The sequence below is a fragment of the Erythrolamprus reginae genome, chromosome 8 (assembly GCF_031021105.1).
Source record: "Erythrolamprus reginae isolate rEryReg1 chromosome 8, rEryReg1.hap1, whole genome shotgun sequence".
In the NCBI taxonomy this organism is placed as follows: Eukaryota; Metazoa; Chordata; class Lepidosauria; order Squamata; family Dipsadidae; genus Erythrolamprus; species Erythrolamprus reginae.
The window spans coordinates 23116166-23135504 of NC_091957.1; the positions used below are offsets into that span (position 1 = coordinate 23116166).

General features: G+C 44.2%; 1 protein-coding gene across 1 annotated transcript; it reads right to left on the minus strand.

Moving 5' to 3' along the window:
• Positions 1 to 1511: 1511 nt before the first annotated feature.
• LOC139170762 (solute carrier family 2, facilitated glucose transporter member 7-like) lies at positions 1512 to 18095 on the minus strand. Its single transcript, XM_070758268.1, has 10 exons — positions 17956 to 18095; positions 15793 to 15917; positions 13650 to 13802; positions 13159 to 13284; positions 6682 to 6869; positions 4694 to 4804; positions 4109 to 4204; positions 3219 to 3294; positions 2978 to 3105; positions 1512 to 1707 (listed from the first exon to the last, which is right to left on the minus strand). Exons 1-10 carry the CDS (start codon positions 18093 to 18095, stop codon positions 1540 to 1542), a joined length of 1311 nt encoding a protein of 436 aa, XP_070614369.1. The 3' UTR covers positions 1512 to 1539.
• Positions 18096 to 19339: the final 1244 nt, after the last annotated feature.

Sequence of the window (19339 nt, forward strand, 5' to 3'; positions counted from 1 at the left end):
ATTATTATTAGTAGTAGTAGTAGTAATTAGATTTGTATGCCACCGTTCTCTGAAAACTCGGGGCGACTCACAGAATAAGTATAGAAACAAAGTTACCTTGTTCGATACCCATAATAAGATCAGTTGTTACTAGCACAATTTCTGGAATAATAATTGTGGCTTCAAAGACAGGACACGTCTGCCAAGATTCTCACTTTCACACCAGTACTCAACAATATTTATCATTGTTCCAGCAATAGGAAGCAACCTAGTGCCTTAAAAAGGAGGAATGGAAATGTCCCTTAAAGGTTTATTTATTATTTATTTTGTTTCTTTTGTCAAGTATGTATTGATGGTATACAAGGATATAATAATATTTATATACATGATACTAATTTTAAAAAAGGAAAAAATAGAAGCATTAGGACAGGGGACGGAAGGCACAATGATGGCGAACCTTTTTTTGTTTCGCATGCCAAAAGGCTGTGTGTGCTAGCTTGTGCACTCCCCTGCATGCTGCTCCCGTGCATGTGGATAATCCTCCCCCCATCTCTGTGTATGTGCACAGACCTCACTAAAGCCCCGGAGTGCAAAAAAACCCACCCAAGGGACAAAATGGAAGTTCAGAAAAATGGACTTCCGGTTTTCCCTTTGTGCTGTTTTTTGCACTCCGGAGGATTCAGGGAAGCTTCTTGGAGCCCCGGACTGCAAAAACCAGCACAACAGGCAAACTGGAAGTTCAGAAAATGCACTTCCAGTTTGCCTGTTGTGCTGTTTTTTGCATTCTGGAGGGTTCCTGAAGCCCCAGAGTGTAATGGGCTGCTGCCCCCATAGTTTATGCACTATTTATTGAATACTTATACAGTTTTTTTTATTGTCCTTCCTTCTCTAGTACCTTATTATGATCCTTAATTATTTTTAAAATAGGAAAAATTAAATAGTATGTTTTGCCCTATAAATGCTTTAATCATTTAAATCATTATCTAGAACTCAACTTTTATAGCAATGAAAGAAAATTGAGCTACTTGCCTAACCTTGTTGCTTTGTTACCATACTGAACTTTGTGGGCTCAGTACAAAATCTTAAAATGTTACTTTGCTCCTCAACAAATAATGCTGTCGATCATTTGTTCTTTTTGTGGCTATTCAAATAATATGATTTAATCAACTGAAAAAGAATCCAAGCACCTATTTGAAAACGTATCTTGTCAGTAAGCCACTCCCACCCAATCACATGACCTTTAAGCCACCCCCAGTCACATTATTGTCAAGCCATTCCTACCTGGTCATATGACTGGCAAGCCGCTCCTACCTGGTCACATGGCCATCAAGCCACACCCACAAAATAAGCCACACCCATAGTGTGGCAGTTAAAATTTTGGCAGCCCATCACTGCTTACAACGCAACCATTTTTTTTTTTGGCCAAACTACCATGTAGTTTTGTACACTTTTTAAAAAATACAAATAAAGCCATCCAGTTTGAAGAGAGCTTCTATTTTACTTCTTTTTAAAAAATTCCAGATCAATTTCGAAAACGGGGGAGAAAAAGATTTCCTGTTTCTATTCAGCCGTTATTTTTCTGGAACTTTTGGAGGTGTGGGCTAACATGTTTCCTTGAATTTCTTCAAATGTCTTGCCGCTGGTTTCCGGGAGTACTCGCAAAATGTAAATATAGGTGAAGGCTATAAAAGGCCAGTAAAGAAGCAAGTAGTAGGATCCAAGGAAGGACTATAGACAGAAACAAAAATTTAAGAAATACTCAGCAGGGCCACGACAAACACAGAATTCCACAGTATAATCACTTCCATACTCGGGGGGGGGGGGGGAATCCACACAGAGTTTTAAAAGTATTTTAAATGGTAGCGCCAGTGGTGGATTCTAAAATCCTTTACTAACAGTTTGCCTGCACACATGCAACACTTCTACACATATGCAGAAGCATCCTGGGTTGGTGAATAGAGCCTCCTGCTGCTGCTGCTACTACCAGTTCTAAGAACTAGTCTGAACCAGGAGCACTCCACTACTGGGTGGTGCAGGGGTTAGAGTGAAGTACTGCAGGCTATGTCTGTTGACTACTGGTTGGCAGTTCCAAATCTCACCAGGCTCAAGGTTGACTCAGCTTTCCATCCTTCCAAGGTGGGTCAAATGAGGACCCAAAAGGTTGAGGGCAATATGCTGACTCTAAACCGCTTAGAGAGGACTGTAAAAGCAGTGTGAGGTGGTATATAAATCGGAATGCTATCACTATTTCTTTAATATATTTTGCGGAATATAAGACATACAAATTTTTTCCTCCCCAAAAGAGGCTGATAATTTGGGTGCGTCTTATAATCTGAATGTAGCTTTTTTTCTCCCAGCTCTTCCCTTGCATTGTTACTCTCTGCAAATAATGTTTTCCAATCCCTAAGTCTTTGCAGGGTTTTTTTCATTGCTCTAACTTGCTCTGAATGAATTTCTTTCCAGCCTTAATCAGGTGCTAACAATGTTCTCAGCTCTTACCGGCTTGCAAGCTCTTTCATTGTTACTCTCCACAAAGAATGTTTTCCAAGCCCTAAGTCTTTGTAGGGTTTTTTCCATTGCTCTACTTGCTCTGACTGTTTCTTTCCAGGTGCTAATGATGTTCCCAGCTCTTACTAACTTGCAAGCTCTTTCATTGTTACTCTCTCCGAATAAACTTTTTTTAAAGCCCTAACCCGGGGATAAAATAATGTGCTGAAGCTGGCCAGATGAATATCTAGTAAGCAGATTCTTTTCCCAAACTTTGCAGCATGGCAGACTGGCAGGGGTGGGAGAGGAGAAGCGACGCATGCGAGCTGCGGGCTGGCATGCATGCATGCAAGTGCGCAGCTCCATTTGTGCAAGCAGTGCGCCAGTGCACACAGGTGTAACAGCCCACTCCTCATACAAGTCAAGCTGCATGCATGTTGCAGGCATAACAATATGCCGCTCAAACAGCCCAGGTGTAAATAGGCCCGGGGGCTTGGGACTGCTGCCTTACGCTAGTCAGAAGAAGCATTATCGACAGGACTAAATTGGTTCCCCAACTGATGAGTCCTGCAAGCACATAGGCGGATGCTCGGGATGACTGGAGGAACAATTCACCAACAATCAAGGGAAGAATGGAAGCTGGAGGGAGAGAAGAAGAGAGGTCTTATACAAAAAAAACTTTAAACAACCACAAAAGCTTCTTTTGGTCTTTCTCCCACTGTGAAGATTCCATATCCCCTCCGATCACAAACCTGGACCTGTTATGTGACCCATAAAGTAGAGGATACTCAAAATAATGCTGAGGAAAGCCACCGTGGGGTTGTTGGTCTGTGGGGAAAAAGGAAGCACCTGTGAGGTGACCATCAAAGCAGTATTCAATATCTTCGGGACCATCTTCTGCCTCATGAATCCCAGCAGCCACTTAGGTCCCACAGAGTCGGCCTTCTCCAGGTCCCGTCGGCCAGACAGTGTCAACTGGCGGGACATAGGCGAAGAGCCTTCTCTGTGGCGACCCCGGCCCTCTGGAACAAACCGCCCCCTCTCTCCTGGTCTTTCGTAAACCTACCTCTGTCGGCGGGCATGGGGGCCATGAGTGATGAGATTGTCTCCGGCTGATATTAGATATGATTGAACTGGAGGAATGTGTGTGAGTGTACATGGGGTCTTTTGAAAATGTTTTTAGTAAATTTTCATAATTTAATAGTTATTTAGATTTCTTATATATTGTTACATTTAATGTTGTATGCCGCCCTGAGTCGCCTCGAGAAGGGCGGCATAGAAATCTAAAAAATAAATAAATAAATAATAAATAAATACTTTCCCCTAACCCTCCCCCCCCCCTAATTCCACATCTTCAACCAACTTCTTATTTGCCGCATGATTTGGAAACCCCATCTACAGAAAACTGGTATGAACTGGTACGAAATTGACCGACGGATAAAATTGATGGATTGGTGAAATTTACCAGCTGGATGAAATTGAAGGAATGGTGAAATTAACCAACTGGGTGAAATTCATCACATCAATTTTAACTGGCTGGGAAGATTTGTATATGTGGGGGGGGAGGGAAACAACCACAGGAATGTTAACGGAGGAGTATGTAAGTTGTCCAACTCAAGTTGGTGTAGAGAGTAGGACCCACCTGAAAAGAGAAGACTAGGCAAATATTTGTCAGACTACACATCAAGAAACCGCTCAAAAGGAGAAATTTCCGCCCCAAGGGCTCGACAAGGCAGATCTAGAAAAAAAGCAAAACAGAAGAGGATTGACCCTTTGGGATATGGAGGAAAAACTCCTGAGAAGACCATGGATAACCAAGAACACAGCCCAATGGATCATCAAACAATGGAGCCCACAATTCTTCATCTAAAATGATCCTGGTTTTCGCTTTTGCTATCATGTTTTCGCTAATTTGAACTGCTCCCTGATAGTTGTATTGCTTTGGGGTCCTCAGAGAGAGGACCCCCAAAGCAATTTAATAAATAAATAAATAAATGAATGAATGAATAAATAAATAAATGAATAAATGAATAAATGAATAAATGAATAAATGAATAAATGAATAAATGAATAAATGAATAAATGAATAAATGAATAAATGAATAAATGAATAAATGAATAAATGAATAAATAAAAAAAAATAAAAAAAATAATGATGAGTGGGGTGATGGAAGCAGCTGAAAACACAAAAAAGGTAGCAACCAAGTGGAAATATAAGGTGGCTTACGTTTGTCAGAAGCATCAGCTGGATGACCAAGCTTACTGCTAATATAAGGAGATCCCTAGCTTTGGAAGACATTCCTATAATTCGAAGGCTTCTCTTGGTAAAAATTAAAACCTGCAATCAAAGACAAAAGATGTGCAGATGGAGGCACATGTAAGATTTGAAAGCCTCCATTGCAATTCTTCTAAGTAGATTCAACACCTGCAGAGAGAATCGTGCCAAACTAAAGCATCATGAAAGATTCTGGGAACTATTAAGGAGGAGCCTTCTTCACCCTATTTCTCTCACACCAACTATCTCAACTGTGTAGTCTTTTGCTTCTCAGGAATTCAGTTCATCCCTCCCTGGGGAATCCATCACACTGTGGCCTTTTGTAAAATTGTAGCCGCTGTGCTGTGATGGGCTCCTACAGGTACGGTCAGATAAGCAGAAACGGTAGAACATTTTTGATTTTTTTTTATTTCCCCCCCCCCCCCCATCTGGCTCTGGGTCTGTTTTTTCTATTGCAGTACAGTGGTACCTCTACTAAAGAACACCTCTACTTAAGAACTTTTCTAGATAAGAACTGGGTATTTAAGATTTCCCCTCCTCTTCTTAGGAACCATTTTCTACTTAAGAACCTGAGCCCGGAAAGGTTTCCCAGGAAATTTGAGAGCGGCACGAAGGCCCGGTCAGTTTCCTGCCATTCCCCCTTTAATCCCAGCCATCTCAGGCTTTTCTGGTCTGCCAGAGGAGCCTTTTGGTGGCGCTTAAGGAGGCTTTGGCACTCCAGAGCGAACAAACCATTTTCCTTTCTCTGGGCGCTTACAGAGGGAATAAACCTTTGCCGGCACCCAGAGAAAAGAAATGTTCACTTCGCTCTGGGCAATGACTGTCTGACTCCTCTTCTTCCTCCTCCTCCTCCCACCCAAATTCTGAGCTTTTATTTCTTTCCTAATGGGTTTGCACGCATTATTTGCTTTTACATTGATTCCTATGGGAAAAATTGCTTCTACTTACAAACTTTTCTACTTTAGAACCTAGTCACGGAACGAATTAAGTTCTTAATTAGAGGTACCACTGTAAATGAGGTTGAATGTGTATAATTTTAGAAGAGCTGTACGTGCATGTGTGTATGTACATATACTTTATATAGTAGATAATGTATATTTTTGTGTGCCTGTATGTAATACGTATGTACACATATGGCATATATACATAGAATTAAATAGTATATTTTGGATGTTCAGTAATAGTAAGGGAAATTGTATCTCTTTGAGGCAAGGTTCAGCACCCTAGCCCAAAGCCTTGATGTGAGTGACGTCACATGAAGCCAGTCACATGAACTTTAAAATGGTGGAAGGTCTTAAGCATAAAATGTATCAGGAAAGACTTAATGAACTCAATCTGTATCATCTGAAGGACAGAAGGGAAAGGAGGGATATGATCGAAACATTTAAATATGTTAAAGGATTAAATAAGGTTCAGGAGGAAAGTGTTTTTAATAGGAAGGTGAACCAAGAACAAGGGGGCACAATCTGAAGTTAGTTGGGGGAAAGATCAGAAGCAACATGAGAAAATATTATTTTACTGAAAGAGGTGTAGATGCTTGGAACAAACTTCCAGCAGATGTGGTTGGTCAATCCACAGTCACTGAATTTAAACATGCCTGGGGTAAGCACATATCCATCCTAAGATAAAATACAGGAAATAGTATAAGGGCAGACTAGATGGACCAGGAGGTCTTTTTCTGCCGTCAATCTTCTATGTTTCTATGTTAAGCCACCCACCGGTCACATGATTAACAAGCCACTCCCACCTGGTCACATGGCCAGCAAGCCACACCCACAAAATAAACCATGCCCACAGTGGTAGTAAAATTTATGCAGCCCTTCACCGCAGCTGCCTCTGCTATATTGTTTCTGGATAACAAACCAGACACTTGGCACTTTGAGGAGGGCAAAGACTCCAAATTAGAACCACGAGAGAGATTGCTCAGGGAAGTTACTAACCGCGCTTGTTTCCACAAATTGACTCCCGGAAACCAAGACCATGAGGGTGATGAGATGCCACCGGAGGCTGCGGAAGTGAAGAAGTTTCCACACCGTCATGTTCTCCTGATCGCTTTCGGCAAGCTGTTCCTGACGAAGTTCTTCCATCTCCTCCTCCACATCTTCTTCCCCTCTCAGCTTCATCAAGACTAAAGGAGGAGGAAGAAGAGGGGAAGCCAAGGACATGTGCAAAGGAGTTACATTTGGGTGGGACCACCAAGCCCTGTAGATCCAAAGGGGCAGAAGTTGGGCTTATAGGTTTCATCATCCCTTTGGGCCAGACGAGCGACTCGTAAAGCCGTAACACCAGATTCATGTGGCCGTACCTTGCTTTGCTTTATCTTTTTATTTTATTTTTTTTAATTTTAAGAAATAAAATATAGAACTCACACACAACATAGAACAAGTGCTCAGTGATTGGTGCCCATCACCAGACAAACATTCACACCCCGCCACTGTTATGCCGGGTTTCACGTTACAAGCCCCCAATTAAGTCCAAAGTAAAAATTCAAACACACACGTTTGTAAAGTAAAGAAAGTTGGTTTATGAAAAGGTAAATACTGTCCAAAACGCACTTTTAATCAGCCAAAGTGCTCTCCTACACACATCAAGCCTTGAATGCTGTGAAAAACATAAAACAAAAGCAACGCAGATAAAAAGCAGCTGTGAAGACGTCACAGCCATGCCCCCTTCAAGAGTCCTTATGCTTAAACTTAACTGTGAATTAGTCAAGAGTCCTGTAAAATCCTGAAACAGTTCAAAGAGTCCTTGTACAATCCAGACGGATAAACTCTCATGCCAAGTAGCAACAACGCTGGCAATTTATCAGCAGCCTCATTAGCCTAATTGCCCCAGCCATAGGTGTTCTCCCCTATTTTCTGTAATACTTGCGCAGTTGTTCTTTCCTTGACATCAAACTGCGTCTGTAAACATCTATGAATGTTTCCTCTTCTGAACCTAATCATGATGATGATGATGATGCCTGTAATTACCTCCTCCGTTGACCTTACTTCACTATAATCTTCCCCTGACACAGACGCTTCGCTGTCGGAAGCTGTTGGCAGTAAAACTGGCCTCTGATAATGTGAGGATTCTCCCACATCAACCCCCACAGTCCTTGGAGCAGAAGCTGGTCCAGAGCCAACCACAACAACCACCAAATTGGGGGTGTTTCTTATATACAGTCGTCCCTCGATTTACGCGATCTCGATTAACGCGAAACGCTGCAACGCGGTTTTTCAAAAAATATTAATTAAAAAATACGTTCACGTTTTTTTTGCTATACCACGGTTTTTCCCGCCCGATGACGTCATGCTGATTGCTGATTGGCCAAAATCTCAACCAATCGTTGCAAACGCAAAAAAAAGCTTTGCAACTGAACTTTTGGAACTTGTTCAGACTTGTTGCAAGATGCCTCCTAAACGTTGTGCTCGGAGTGCTGGCGGCGACGCTAAAAAGACCAGGAGGATACTCACAATTAAAGAGAAAATTGACATTTTGGACATGCTGAAAGGGGGGACGCTCTTATGCAGATGTTGGTCGGCAGTATGGGATCAACGAATCGAGTGTGCGAACCATTCGTGACGACGAGAAAAAGATAAGGCAAAGTTCCCTGATGGCCTTCAACAAGGCTGCAAAAAGAATGGTGACACCTCGAAACAAACGGCTCATGAAGATGGAAGCTGCTTTGTCCCTGTGGGTACAAGACTGCCGCAAAAAGAGCATTGCTTTGGATACCAACACTATCAGAACCAAAGCACAACAATTGTACAACCGTCTTGAAGACACAGAAGAAGGCGATGCAGATGAGGGAAACGCAGGTAAGGGCTGGGGTTTTTTTATTCTGTCATTAGATACTGTATTTAAGTGTTTTTTAAGGAAGGAGCAGGGAAGGAGGGAGGGAAGGAGGGAAGGAGGGAGGGAGAGAAGAGAGGGAGGGAGGGAGGGAGAGAAGAGAGGGAAGGAAGGAGGGAGGGAGAGAAGAGAGGGAGGGAGGGAGAGAAGAGAAGGAAGGAGGGAAGGAGGGAGGGAGAGAAGAGAAGGAAGGAGGGAGGGAGAGAAGAGAGGGAAGGAAGGAGGGAGGGAGAGAAGAGAGGGAGGGAGGGAGAGAAGAGAAGGAAGGAGGGAAGGAGGGAGAGAAGAGAGGGAGGGAGGGAGGGAGAGAAGAGAAGGAAGGAGGGAAGGAGGGAGGGAGAGAAGAGAAGGAAGGAGGGAGGGAGGGAGAGAAGAGAAGGAAGGAGGGAAGGAGGGAGAGAAGAGAGGGAGGGAGGGAGAGAAGGAAGGAGGGAAGGAGGGAGAGAAGAGAGGGAGGGAGGGAGGGAGAGAAGAGAAGGAAGGAGGGAAGGAGGGAGGGAGAGAAGAGAAGGAAGGAGGGAGGGAGGGAGAGAAGAGAGGGAAGGAAGGAGGGAGGGAGGGAGAGAAGAGAGGGAAGGAAGGAGGGAGAGAAGAGAGGGAGGGAGGGAGGGAGAGAAGAGAAGGAAGGAGGGAAGGAGGGAGGGAGAGAAGAGAAGGAAGGAGGGAGGGAGGGAGAGAAGAGAGGGAAGGAAGGAGGGAGGGAGGGAGAGAAGAGAGGGAAGGAAGGAGGGAGGGAGAGAAGAGAGGGAAGGAAGGAAGGAGGGAAGGAGGTGGGCATTTACTCTTTATGCTTTCATTCAAGTCACTTCTCTCTCCCTTTCCTGTCATTCTGCAGCCTCAGCCTCAGCCTCAGCCCCAGCCACATTCACAGCAAGCAAAGGGTGGTTTGAGAAATTTCAACGGCGCTATGGCCTGAAGAGTGTGTCATTGCACGGAGAAGCTGCCTCAGCAGATACAGGTGCAGCAGAAAACTTTGTCCAGCGCACGTTTAAAGAGCTAATTGCAGAAGGGGGCTACCTTCCAGAACAGGTGTTCAACATGGACGAAACAGGCCTGTTCTGGAAGAGGATGCCTTCAAGGACTTTCTTGATGCAAGATGAAGCCAAAGCCCCTGGCTTTAAGGCCATGAAAGATCGAGTGACTTTGATCATGTGTGGGAATGCAGCAGGCTTTTTGCTGAAGCCAGGGCTAATTTATAAGTCACAAAATCCAAGAGCCCTCAAGAACAGAAATAAGAATGCATTGCCAGTGTACTGGATGCATAATGCTAAAGCATGGATTACAAAACCCCTCACGCGGGACTGGTTTCATCAGTGCTTCATCCCACAGGTGAAGGATTATTTGGCTGGCAAAGGACTGGATTTCAAAGTGCTTCTCCTAATGGACAATGCTGGCGGCCATGATCACCTGGACCATGAACATGATGGGGTGCAAGTTGAATTCTTGCCACCAAACACCACATCGCTTATCCAGCCAATGGATCAAGGTATTATCCGTGCATTTAAGGCACTGTACACGCGCAATTCTCTTGGAAGCATCGTGGAAGCAATGGATGCTGATGACAACTTCACATTGAAGGCCTACTGGCGTCAGTACACAATTGCATCTTGTCTGAAGAACATTCAGAATGCCTTGACAGATATGAAGACACAGACAATGAATGCCTGCTGGAGGAAATTGTGGCCAGAAGTGGTGCATGATTACAAGGGATTTGCTCCCGAAGAAATCCAAGATGCTGCAGTCCAGAACTCTGTGAAGCTGGCACAGGCACTGGGTGGAGAAGGCTTCGTTGACATGACAGCAGAGGAAGTCAATGGTTTGCTTGATGAGCATGGCCTACCGCTGACAGACAAAGATCTGGAGGAGCTGACCAGGTCAGCGAGTGAAGAAGAGGAGGAAGCGGAAGCTGAACAAGCTGAGGAAGAAGAAGATGTTGGCCTAACGCTTGAGCGGCTTGCAGAACTGAACAGAGCCACTTCAAATGTACAACGCATGGTGGAACTTTGGGATCCCAACATGACTCGCTCTATACAGTTTAACGCCTCCCTTGACAACATCTTTGCACCATACAGATCCATGTTAGCCCAGAAAAAGAAACGGCGCCAACAACTGCCCATGACCATGTTTGTCACAAAAACCAAGAGGTCTGTCACACCATCACCTGCAGCGTCCATTGTAGAAATGGTGATAGAAGAAGATCCCTAGTTACTGTATCCCAGTTATGCTAACCCCCACCCCACCCCAAAAAATGTAAATAAATATGTTATTGTTCATAACTTAAGAGTCTTATTCAATGTGTACAGTAGGTAATGGTAATTAAGGGGATGGGAAATGGTAATTTATGGGTTAAAAGTGTTGGGACTGAGTGGCACACAGTCTGTACAGAAGAATGAATGAATGAATGACTGAGTGAATGAATGAAATTCAAACACAGGTGAGGGCTGGGGGGTTTTATTCTGTCATTACACAGTACAGTAACAGTACAGTTACAGTTTAAGTGCTTTTTGAGAAAGGAGGGAGAGAAGGGAGGGAGGGAGAGGAGGGAGGGAGAGAAGAGAAGGAGGGAAGGAGGGAGGGAGAGAAGGGAGGGAGAGAAGAGAAGGAGGGAAGGAAGGAGGGAGGGAGAGAAGGGAGGGAGAGAAGGAGGGAAGGAGGGAGGGAAGGAGGGAAGGAGGGAGGGAAGGAGGGAAGGAGGGAGGGAGAGAAGGGAGGGAGGGAGAGGAGGGAGGGAGAGAAGAGAAGGAGGGAAGGAGGGAGGGAGAGAAGAGAAGGAGGGAAGGAAGGAGGGAGGGAGAGAAGGGAGGGAGGGAAGGAAGGAGGGAGGGAGAGAAGGGAGGGAGAGAAGGAGGGAAGGAGGGAGGGAAGGAGGGAGGGAAGGAGGGAAGGAGGGAGGGAAGGAGGGAAGGAGGGAGGGAAGGAGGGAAGGAGGGAGGGAGAGAAGGAGGGAAGGAGGGAGGGAAGGAGGCCAGGGCGCGCATGCGCAGAAGGTTTTTTACTTCCGCATCCAGTATAACGCGGAAATCGGTTAGCGCGGGAGGTCTTGGAACGTAACCCCCGCGCTAACCGAGGGATCACTGTATACCATTTTAACTCAAGAGCAATGTCTCTATTTACATATTACAAAGTGATTCCAATTTATTCCTTATAGCTTGGTCTCAGATTCTACTAACCATATATGGTCTTAGCTTGTCCCATCGTCCCATCAGATGTCGCAATTCATTCACCGAATTCCTCCTTTTATCCTTAATCTCAAATTGAATATGATCCACCATGTACCGGTACCAATTTTGCAATGTCCATTTTGTCGCATCCTTCCAACCCACTGCTATTACTGCCTGAGCACTTTCTTGTGCTTGTTTTATTTCTCTAAATTCCCCCATCGCATTGCTTTTAACCGGTACTGCCATTTCCTTTGTAATTATCCATCATGCATTTAACATCCTATTAATATCTTCTTGCACTTTTTGCCAAAAGTTCTACACTACCGGGCATTCCCAAAGTATATGCGTAAACACTCCTTTATCTTGACATTCATGCCAACAATTATTTTTAACGTTCTGCTGGAAATACAGGGTGCGTTCCAAAAGTAATGCAATTGAATTTCCCATGCCCCTCCTATTGGTCAGAGTGGGACCGAAGCACTTGGAGTAGTAGGGGCCGGATGCTAAGCTTTGCTGCGAAACCGGTCTCAGTGCTCTCCAAGCTGTGGAAGTGGCAGGACATCAGTTATTGTAAACCTCTGTGCGCCGACCGTGTCATGAAAAAAATGGAATTGGAAATTTCAAGTGAACTTTTCAATAAATAGAAATTGAACCTGATTATTTGGACAATGTCATCACTGGTGATGAAACCTGGGTTTTTGAATACTACCCAGAAACAAAACGCCAAAGCTCTGAGTGGCACACCGACCAGTCCCCCAAGCCCAAAAAGGCAAGAATGAGCAAATCAAAAGTGAAAACAATGCTCATTGTCTTTTTCGATAGTAAAGGAATGGTCCATAAGGAGTTTGTTCCTCAAGGACAGACAGTTAACGGTGCCTACTACGTGGATGTGCTGTAAAGACTCTGAAAAAGGGTCATCAGGACGAGAAAAGACATCCCCGCTACCTGGCAACTCCATCATGACAATATGCCTTGCCACAATGTGCTACAAGTCCATGAGTTCCTGGTCAAACACCAGGTGCCAACGCTGCCCCACCCCACCCCTATAGTCCTGACATCGCCCCAGCAGACTTCTTTTTGTTTCCTCAGATTAAGGTAGCCCTGAAAGGAACCCATTTTTCGTCCAAAGAAGAGATCCAATCAGCCGTGATGAAGACCTTGCGAGAGGTCCCAGAAGACACCTTCCAGGGCATGTACCGGTCATGGCAGAGTCACTGGAAAAAATGTGTAGAGGCCCAAGGACAGTACTTTGACGATTTTTAAGTGTTTGTGCAAATCTGTTCAATAAATTACTTAAAAAATAATAATTGCATTACTTTTGAAACGCACCCTGTATGGACGGGTGTGTGATACCACATATAATATTTTCCTTCTCATTTTCCTAACCCTTGTATTCTTAATTTTCCTTATATTCTCCACTACCTTGCCTTGCTTTATCTTCGTCATTCCTCTGCAAGTAAAGAAACCTCGGACTTTCCGGAGAATACACCAACAATATACTACTAAGTACGGAAGACATGGCTGTAATGCCCGTTAACAATGTGTAACCTGTGGCGGAGAGCAATGGAGAGAGGGAGGGAGGGACAAAAGGAGAATGTTAGGAAGTTGCTGACCGCAATCCAGGTTTTAGAAGTAACCTTTCTCTTTTCGACTTTCTCTTCTTTGCTTTGATCCCTCTGGGCTGTGATTTTTGACAATGGAAAGATACCCCCCAGTGAAAGGCTGTTCTTCTTACCTCCTGCTGGAGCTCCCTCAAAGGCCATTGGGGGTGGGCACATGCCCATCGGTTGCACACATGCCCGTCGGTGTGAGATTTGGCTTCTGCGCTGGGACTTTTGAACACCGGAAATATACCCTCCCTGGCTTAGCATGAATTTAACATTTGCAGTAAGGATGGAGGTGGAAATACCTACTTTCTTTGTTGCCCCAGACCTGGGGGTGGCCTAAGATTTGAACTGCAAAGTGTCCCCAACTGTAGAAGAGGATTGAAGAGGTCACGAAGACTCCCCTTAGATTCAAGGGAGAGATTTCGAGGATGTAAAGCGGGACAGAGTAAGTAAATGTACCTGCGGAATGAATTAAAGATGGCATTATGATCACAGCTTGCATTCTAGCGAATGCAATTTAGGAACATTAGGAGAATTTAGGAGCATCTGCAGTGCACAGCTGGCTCTCAGGTTTGCAGATTTAAACCTCCACGTTGTTATGCCGGGCTTCACGTTATGAGCCCCAATTAAGGTATAAATTCAAACACACAAACAAAGAGTCGGTTTATCAACAAGAAAATATGGTACACACACACTTTAAATCAGCCCAAAGTGCTCTCCCACAAACCATGAGCCTGGAATGCTGTGAAAAACAAAAGCAGAGCAGATAAAAGGCAGCTGTGAAGACATCACAGCCACCCCTCTTCAAGAGTCCTCACACTGTACTTAACTGTGAATTGTTCAAAAAAGTCCTTGTAAATCTTGAAGCAATTACCTCATCTGACCCTGCTTCATTGCCAGAATCTTCCCTTCCAGAATCTTCCCTTGACACAGAAGCTTCACTGTCCGAAGCTGTTGGCCATAAAACCGGTCTCTGATAACGTGAGGATTCTCCCAAACCAACCCCTACAGTTCTTGGAGCAGGAGCTGGTCCAAAGCCAACCACAACACATGTTAGGGAGCATTGGGTAATAACAGTACTGTGTTGTCCAATGCAATCTTCATTTGTTCCTGCCTGGTGCTCCAATTTGGGCTGATATCTCAAAACTGACCCCGTACAACTGACCCACAGGACCTTGATTTATGACTACAACTTTTCCTTCTATCCTGGCCCTCCTCACTTATCCAGTCCACCAGTGTCCAACGATGTATGGACTAGATGTTTTTGGAACAGTTTTGAGGTTTGGCGCCTCTTTTTTGGAGTTTTAAATTCTGTTCTCACAACTCCGTCCTTGATCATCTGCTCCAGATTTTTTTTTGGAGGGGGGTTATAAATTTTTATTTTTCTCCAACATAAAATAAAACAATGCATAAATACAAACACTACAACAAGCTCATAATTTAAAGAAAAAAATCTATATTTTTAAGCTAGTACAGTGGTACCTCTACTTAAGAACTTAATTTGTTCCATGACCAGGTTCTTAAGTAGAAAAGTTCTTAAGTAGAAGCAATTTTTCCCATAGAAATCAATGTAGAAGTGAATAATGAGTGCAAACCCATTAGGAAAGAAATAAAAGCTCAGAATTTGGGTGGGAGGAGGAGGAAAAAGAAGAGGAGAGTCGCTTCCGAAGGAAGAAGGTGAGGTGAGGGGAATCAAAAAAATCCAAAACTTTAAGACTTAAAAAAAAAGACGGACTCTGGGGCGGTGAGAAGGAGCACGCGCCTCCCTCTATTCGCTCTGGGCTGCTAAAGCCTCCTTAAACCCCACTGAAAGGCTCCTCTGGCAGCCCAGAAAACCGCGAGATGGCCGGGATTAAAGGGAATGGCAGGAAACTGGCCAGGCCTTCATGCCGCTCTCACATTTCCTGGGAAATTTTTCCAGGCTCAGATTCTTAAGTAGAAAATGGTTCTTAAGTAGAGGCAAAAAAATCTTGAACACCCGGTTCTTCTCTAAAAAAGTTCTTAAGTAGAGGCGTTCTTAGGTAGAGGTACCACTGTATTAATAACTAAATTTTGTGTTATATTATTATATAGTGCTACCATCATTTCTTATTTTCACCATCTGGATTCTAATCTCTCAATTCTCTTGTCTCAGCTTTAACAATAGTTAACAGGCTTTAACAGTAGTTCATTATTTCAACATGAATATATTTTAAGTTTCTAACCATTGATAGAACTTTCCCCAACATGATAATAAACATGATAATAATCCGAATCTTGTTTATCGTTGAGTTTCAAAGTCTGCTCCAGATTGACAGCTTCCTTTCCCCCTGTCATCTCCCCACCTACCTCCCCAATCCTACTCTTTCCTTTCCCAATTCTAAACTCCTAAATTAAGAGACATTTAATGCAAAGGCGGAGTTCAGCCCTTTTAATTGGGGACTTAAAATGAAAGCGGTTGCAGACTCACCTGACCCTACTCCTACAAAAAAACGAGTAAAGAGGTTGAATTCAAACTGCCGGAATATTGCATCAGAACACATCATGGCAGCTGAAACAACGCTAATCACATTACTAATTAATATGGTGCATTTTCTGCAAAGAGACAGAAAGAGATATATTCAGGAATCGGGAAATATAAGAATGGCATTTTTTAAAAAGAAAAGCATCTTTTTTAAGAGGAACAATTCGTTCCTGGAATTGCAGGAGATTATGCAAAATGCTAAAACACCTTCACATGTTTATTTTTATTTATTTATTTATTTGTCAAACAAGTATAGTATTATAGTACATATTAACATAACATAAGTAGAACGTAGTAATAGAAAGGATAATAAGACAGTAGGACAGGGACATTAGGCACAAAAGTGCACTTATGCACGCCCCTTACATACCTCTTAGAAAAGGGGAGAGATCAATTGTAGATAATGTAAGGTTGAAGATTTTGGGGTTGGGGGAAGCAACAACAGAGTCAGGTAATGAGTTCCAGGCGGTGACCACTCTTGCTGAAATCGTATTTTCTGCAGTCAAGTTTGGAGCAATTTACATTCAGTTTATATCTATTACGTGCTCTTGTGTTGTTGTTGTTAAAGGTGAAGTAGTCACTGACAGGGAGTACATTATGATGTATGATTTAATGAACAACAGTTAAATCAGTTCCGAGATGACCTAGTTGTAAATTTTCTAGATTTAGTATTTGAAGTCTGAAGGAGTAGGGTAATTTGTTACGTGAGTGGGAGTGAAGGACTCTTCTTGTGAAGTATTTCTGGACTCCTTCAATTGTATTAATATCAGATATGCAGTGTGGATTCCACACAGGTGAGCTATATTCTAGAATAGGTCTTACAAATGTTTTGTATGCTCTGGTTAATAAATCAGTGTTTATGTGTGCTGTAATCATCCAAATGTTGACATCAGGGGAATTAGAGAGACAGGGCAGAGAAGTTTAAAAGTAGGATCTGTTCTTATTGATGATGCTAGAAGGGCCAACCCAATGATTTTATGAGTCAATTTAACTTTTCAACATACAAGGGTCACCCAGAAAGTAATGCATCACATTTTTTTTCTCAGCCAACAGTAATGGTACGAATGCCAAACTTTAGATATACATTATTTGAATTGTCAGGAGCGTGTGTGTAAACTTTGCGTTTCTTCAGACAGATAGTGTAGCTGCAGCAGTGTTTTGAAAAGGCCTCTGTAAGTGATGTACATTACAAGCAGCGTGTCATCACTGAATTTCTCACTGCGGAGAAAGAAACTGTTGGGAACATTCACAAACGTTTGCGTAGAGTTTATGGAGGAAGGCCATAGAATGGGATGGAGATTATGTGGAAAAATAGGGAGTGTAGAAGAAACGTCATTCTTTCTTGTGTGTAAGTTTCATTGTGTTCAGTAAATAATTGTTGAAGAAAAAAAATGTGCATTGCTTTCTGGGCGACCCTCGTATACTGTATACAATATTGACACAGTTGGAAGTAGAAGGACAATTCAAACTTGGACCCTCAAGGGCTTTCGGATTTGTCAAGTTTACTGAAAAGAAGGACTAGGGATGACATGATATTGGGGTGTTTAATATTTGAGGGGATGTCACAAAGAAGAGGGGGTCAAGCTATTCTCCAAAGCACCTGAGGGGTAGGATAAGAAGCAACGGATGGAAACTAAACCAGGAGAGAAGTAACCTACAGGGTGCATTCCAAAAGTAATGCAATTACTTTTGGAACGCACTGTAGACCTAAGCAGGAATTTCCTGACAGTGAGAACAATTAATCTGTGGAACTACTTGCCTCCAGGAGTTATGAATGAAAGTTTTTAAGAAGATGTTGGATAACCATTTGTCTGAAATGATTTCCTGCCTAAGAAGGGGGTTGGACTAGAAGACCTCCAAGGTCCCTTCCAATTCTGTTATTCTGTTATTTATTAAATATTTATTTAAACACAGCTGCTGTTGATTTTGGTTAATTTAAGCCTCGGTTCTCTTTTCAATGGATCATTTTCTGCTCTCTGGGGTTTAGGAGCTAAGTGGGTCCTCGGGAAAGAGATACACGCCAACACACAGCACTCGTGCCAACAGAAACCCCCGAAATTTGGCACTTTTTAATATATATCCACAGCCCAGAAATTCTGCCTACTATACCTGCCATATCTGTCTGCCATACGGCCCCAGAGAAACACCCCAAAAATGCCTCCGAGTGGGACGAAGAGCATGGCAGCAGTCATTAAGACTATGAAATACATGGACTCTTGATCGATCCCATGCTGATTCTGCAACAGCATATGTCCCTTAAAAACAAAAACACACACACAAAAATGGAAAGCTGCATCAACAACCCAAAACTGTGCTGCTCTTCACCCCGCCACACACACACCAGCTGCCTCCCCCCACCTAACAAGAGGAGATGGGAGGAGAAGGAAGGAGAAACAAGAGGGGAGAAGGGAGGGGAGAAGGGAGGGGAGAAAAGAGGGGAGGAGATGGGAGGGGAGGGGAGAAAAGAGGAGGGGAGGAGATGGGAGAGGGCACGGAGGATAAATAGGGAGGAGACAGAATGGGAAGGAAGGGGAAACAAGAGAGGAGGGGAGGGGAGCAGAGTGGGAAAGAGAAAGAGGCAGGGGAAGGGGAAGGGACAGGAGAGGAGAAGTGGGAGGGGAGGGGGGGAGTAGATGGGATGGGAGGGTAGGAGGGGAGAGGAGGGTAGGAGGCAGGAGGGGAGGAGAAGAAGAGAGGGGGGAGTGGGAAATCGGAGAGCAACTGAGGAAGGAAGAGGTGATGGGAGGGGAGGAGAAGAGGAGAGGAGAAAAGGGGAAGGGAGGGGAGGGGAAAGGAGGAGAAGGAAGGGGAAAGGAGGAGAAGGAAGGGGAAAGGAGGAGAAGGAAGGGGAAATCGGGGAAGGGGAAAGGAGTGGAGGAGAGGGGGCGGGGAGTGGAGGAGAAGTGGGGAGGAGACAGGATGGGAAGGAAGGGGAAACGAGAGGAGGGGAGGGGAGCAGAGGGGGAAAGAGAAAGGTGAGAAAAGGGGAAGGGACAGGAGACAAGAAGTGGGAGGGTTGGAGGGGAGGAGATGGGAGGGGAGGAGATGGGAGGGGAGGAGGAGAGAGAAGGGGAAGTGGGAGAAAGAGAGGAGAGGAGGAGATTGGAGAAGGGGAGAGGTCGGGAGGGGAGGGGAAAGGAGAGAAGGGAAGGAGAGAGGAGAGGAGGTGGGAGGGGAAGGAAGGGGAAACAAGAGGAGAGGGGAAGGGAGGAGAGAGGAGATAGGAGGGGGAAGGAGAGGAGGGGAGAGAAAGGAGGGGAGGAGATGGGAGGGGGAGGGGAGGAGAGAGGAGGGTAAAGAAGGGGAAACGAGAGGGGAGGGGAGAGGTACAGCGACACCTAGCAGGGCTCACTTACCACACGGGGATTGGTGATCAGAAAAAATGTATATCCATACTGGAAAAACCCCAGACAAGATCCCAGTATTGCTTGAACGAGTGGGCAGGTCAGTTTCTATGAGAAGGAGCATGTGGAAGAAAACAACAATACACAAT

Excerpts from the sequence above, each read along its gene's own strand:
- LOC139170762 (XM_070758268.1), bottom strand. The coding sequence starts at position 18,095 with ATGCTGTTGCAGAATCAGCATGGGATCGATCAAGAGTCCATGTATTTC. Across the intron at positions 13,803-15,792 it reads TTTTGTAGGAGTAGGGTCAG|GTACATTTACTTACTCTGTC; the intron begins GTGAGTCTGCAA and ends TTCATTCCGCAG. Across the intron at positions 4,805-6,681 it reads AATTTGTGGAAACAAGCGCG|GTTTTAATTTTTACCAAGAG; the intron begins GTTAGTAACTTC and ends CTTTGATTGCAG.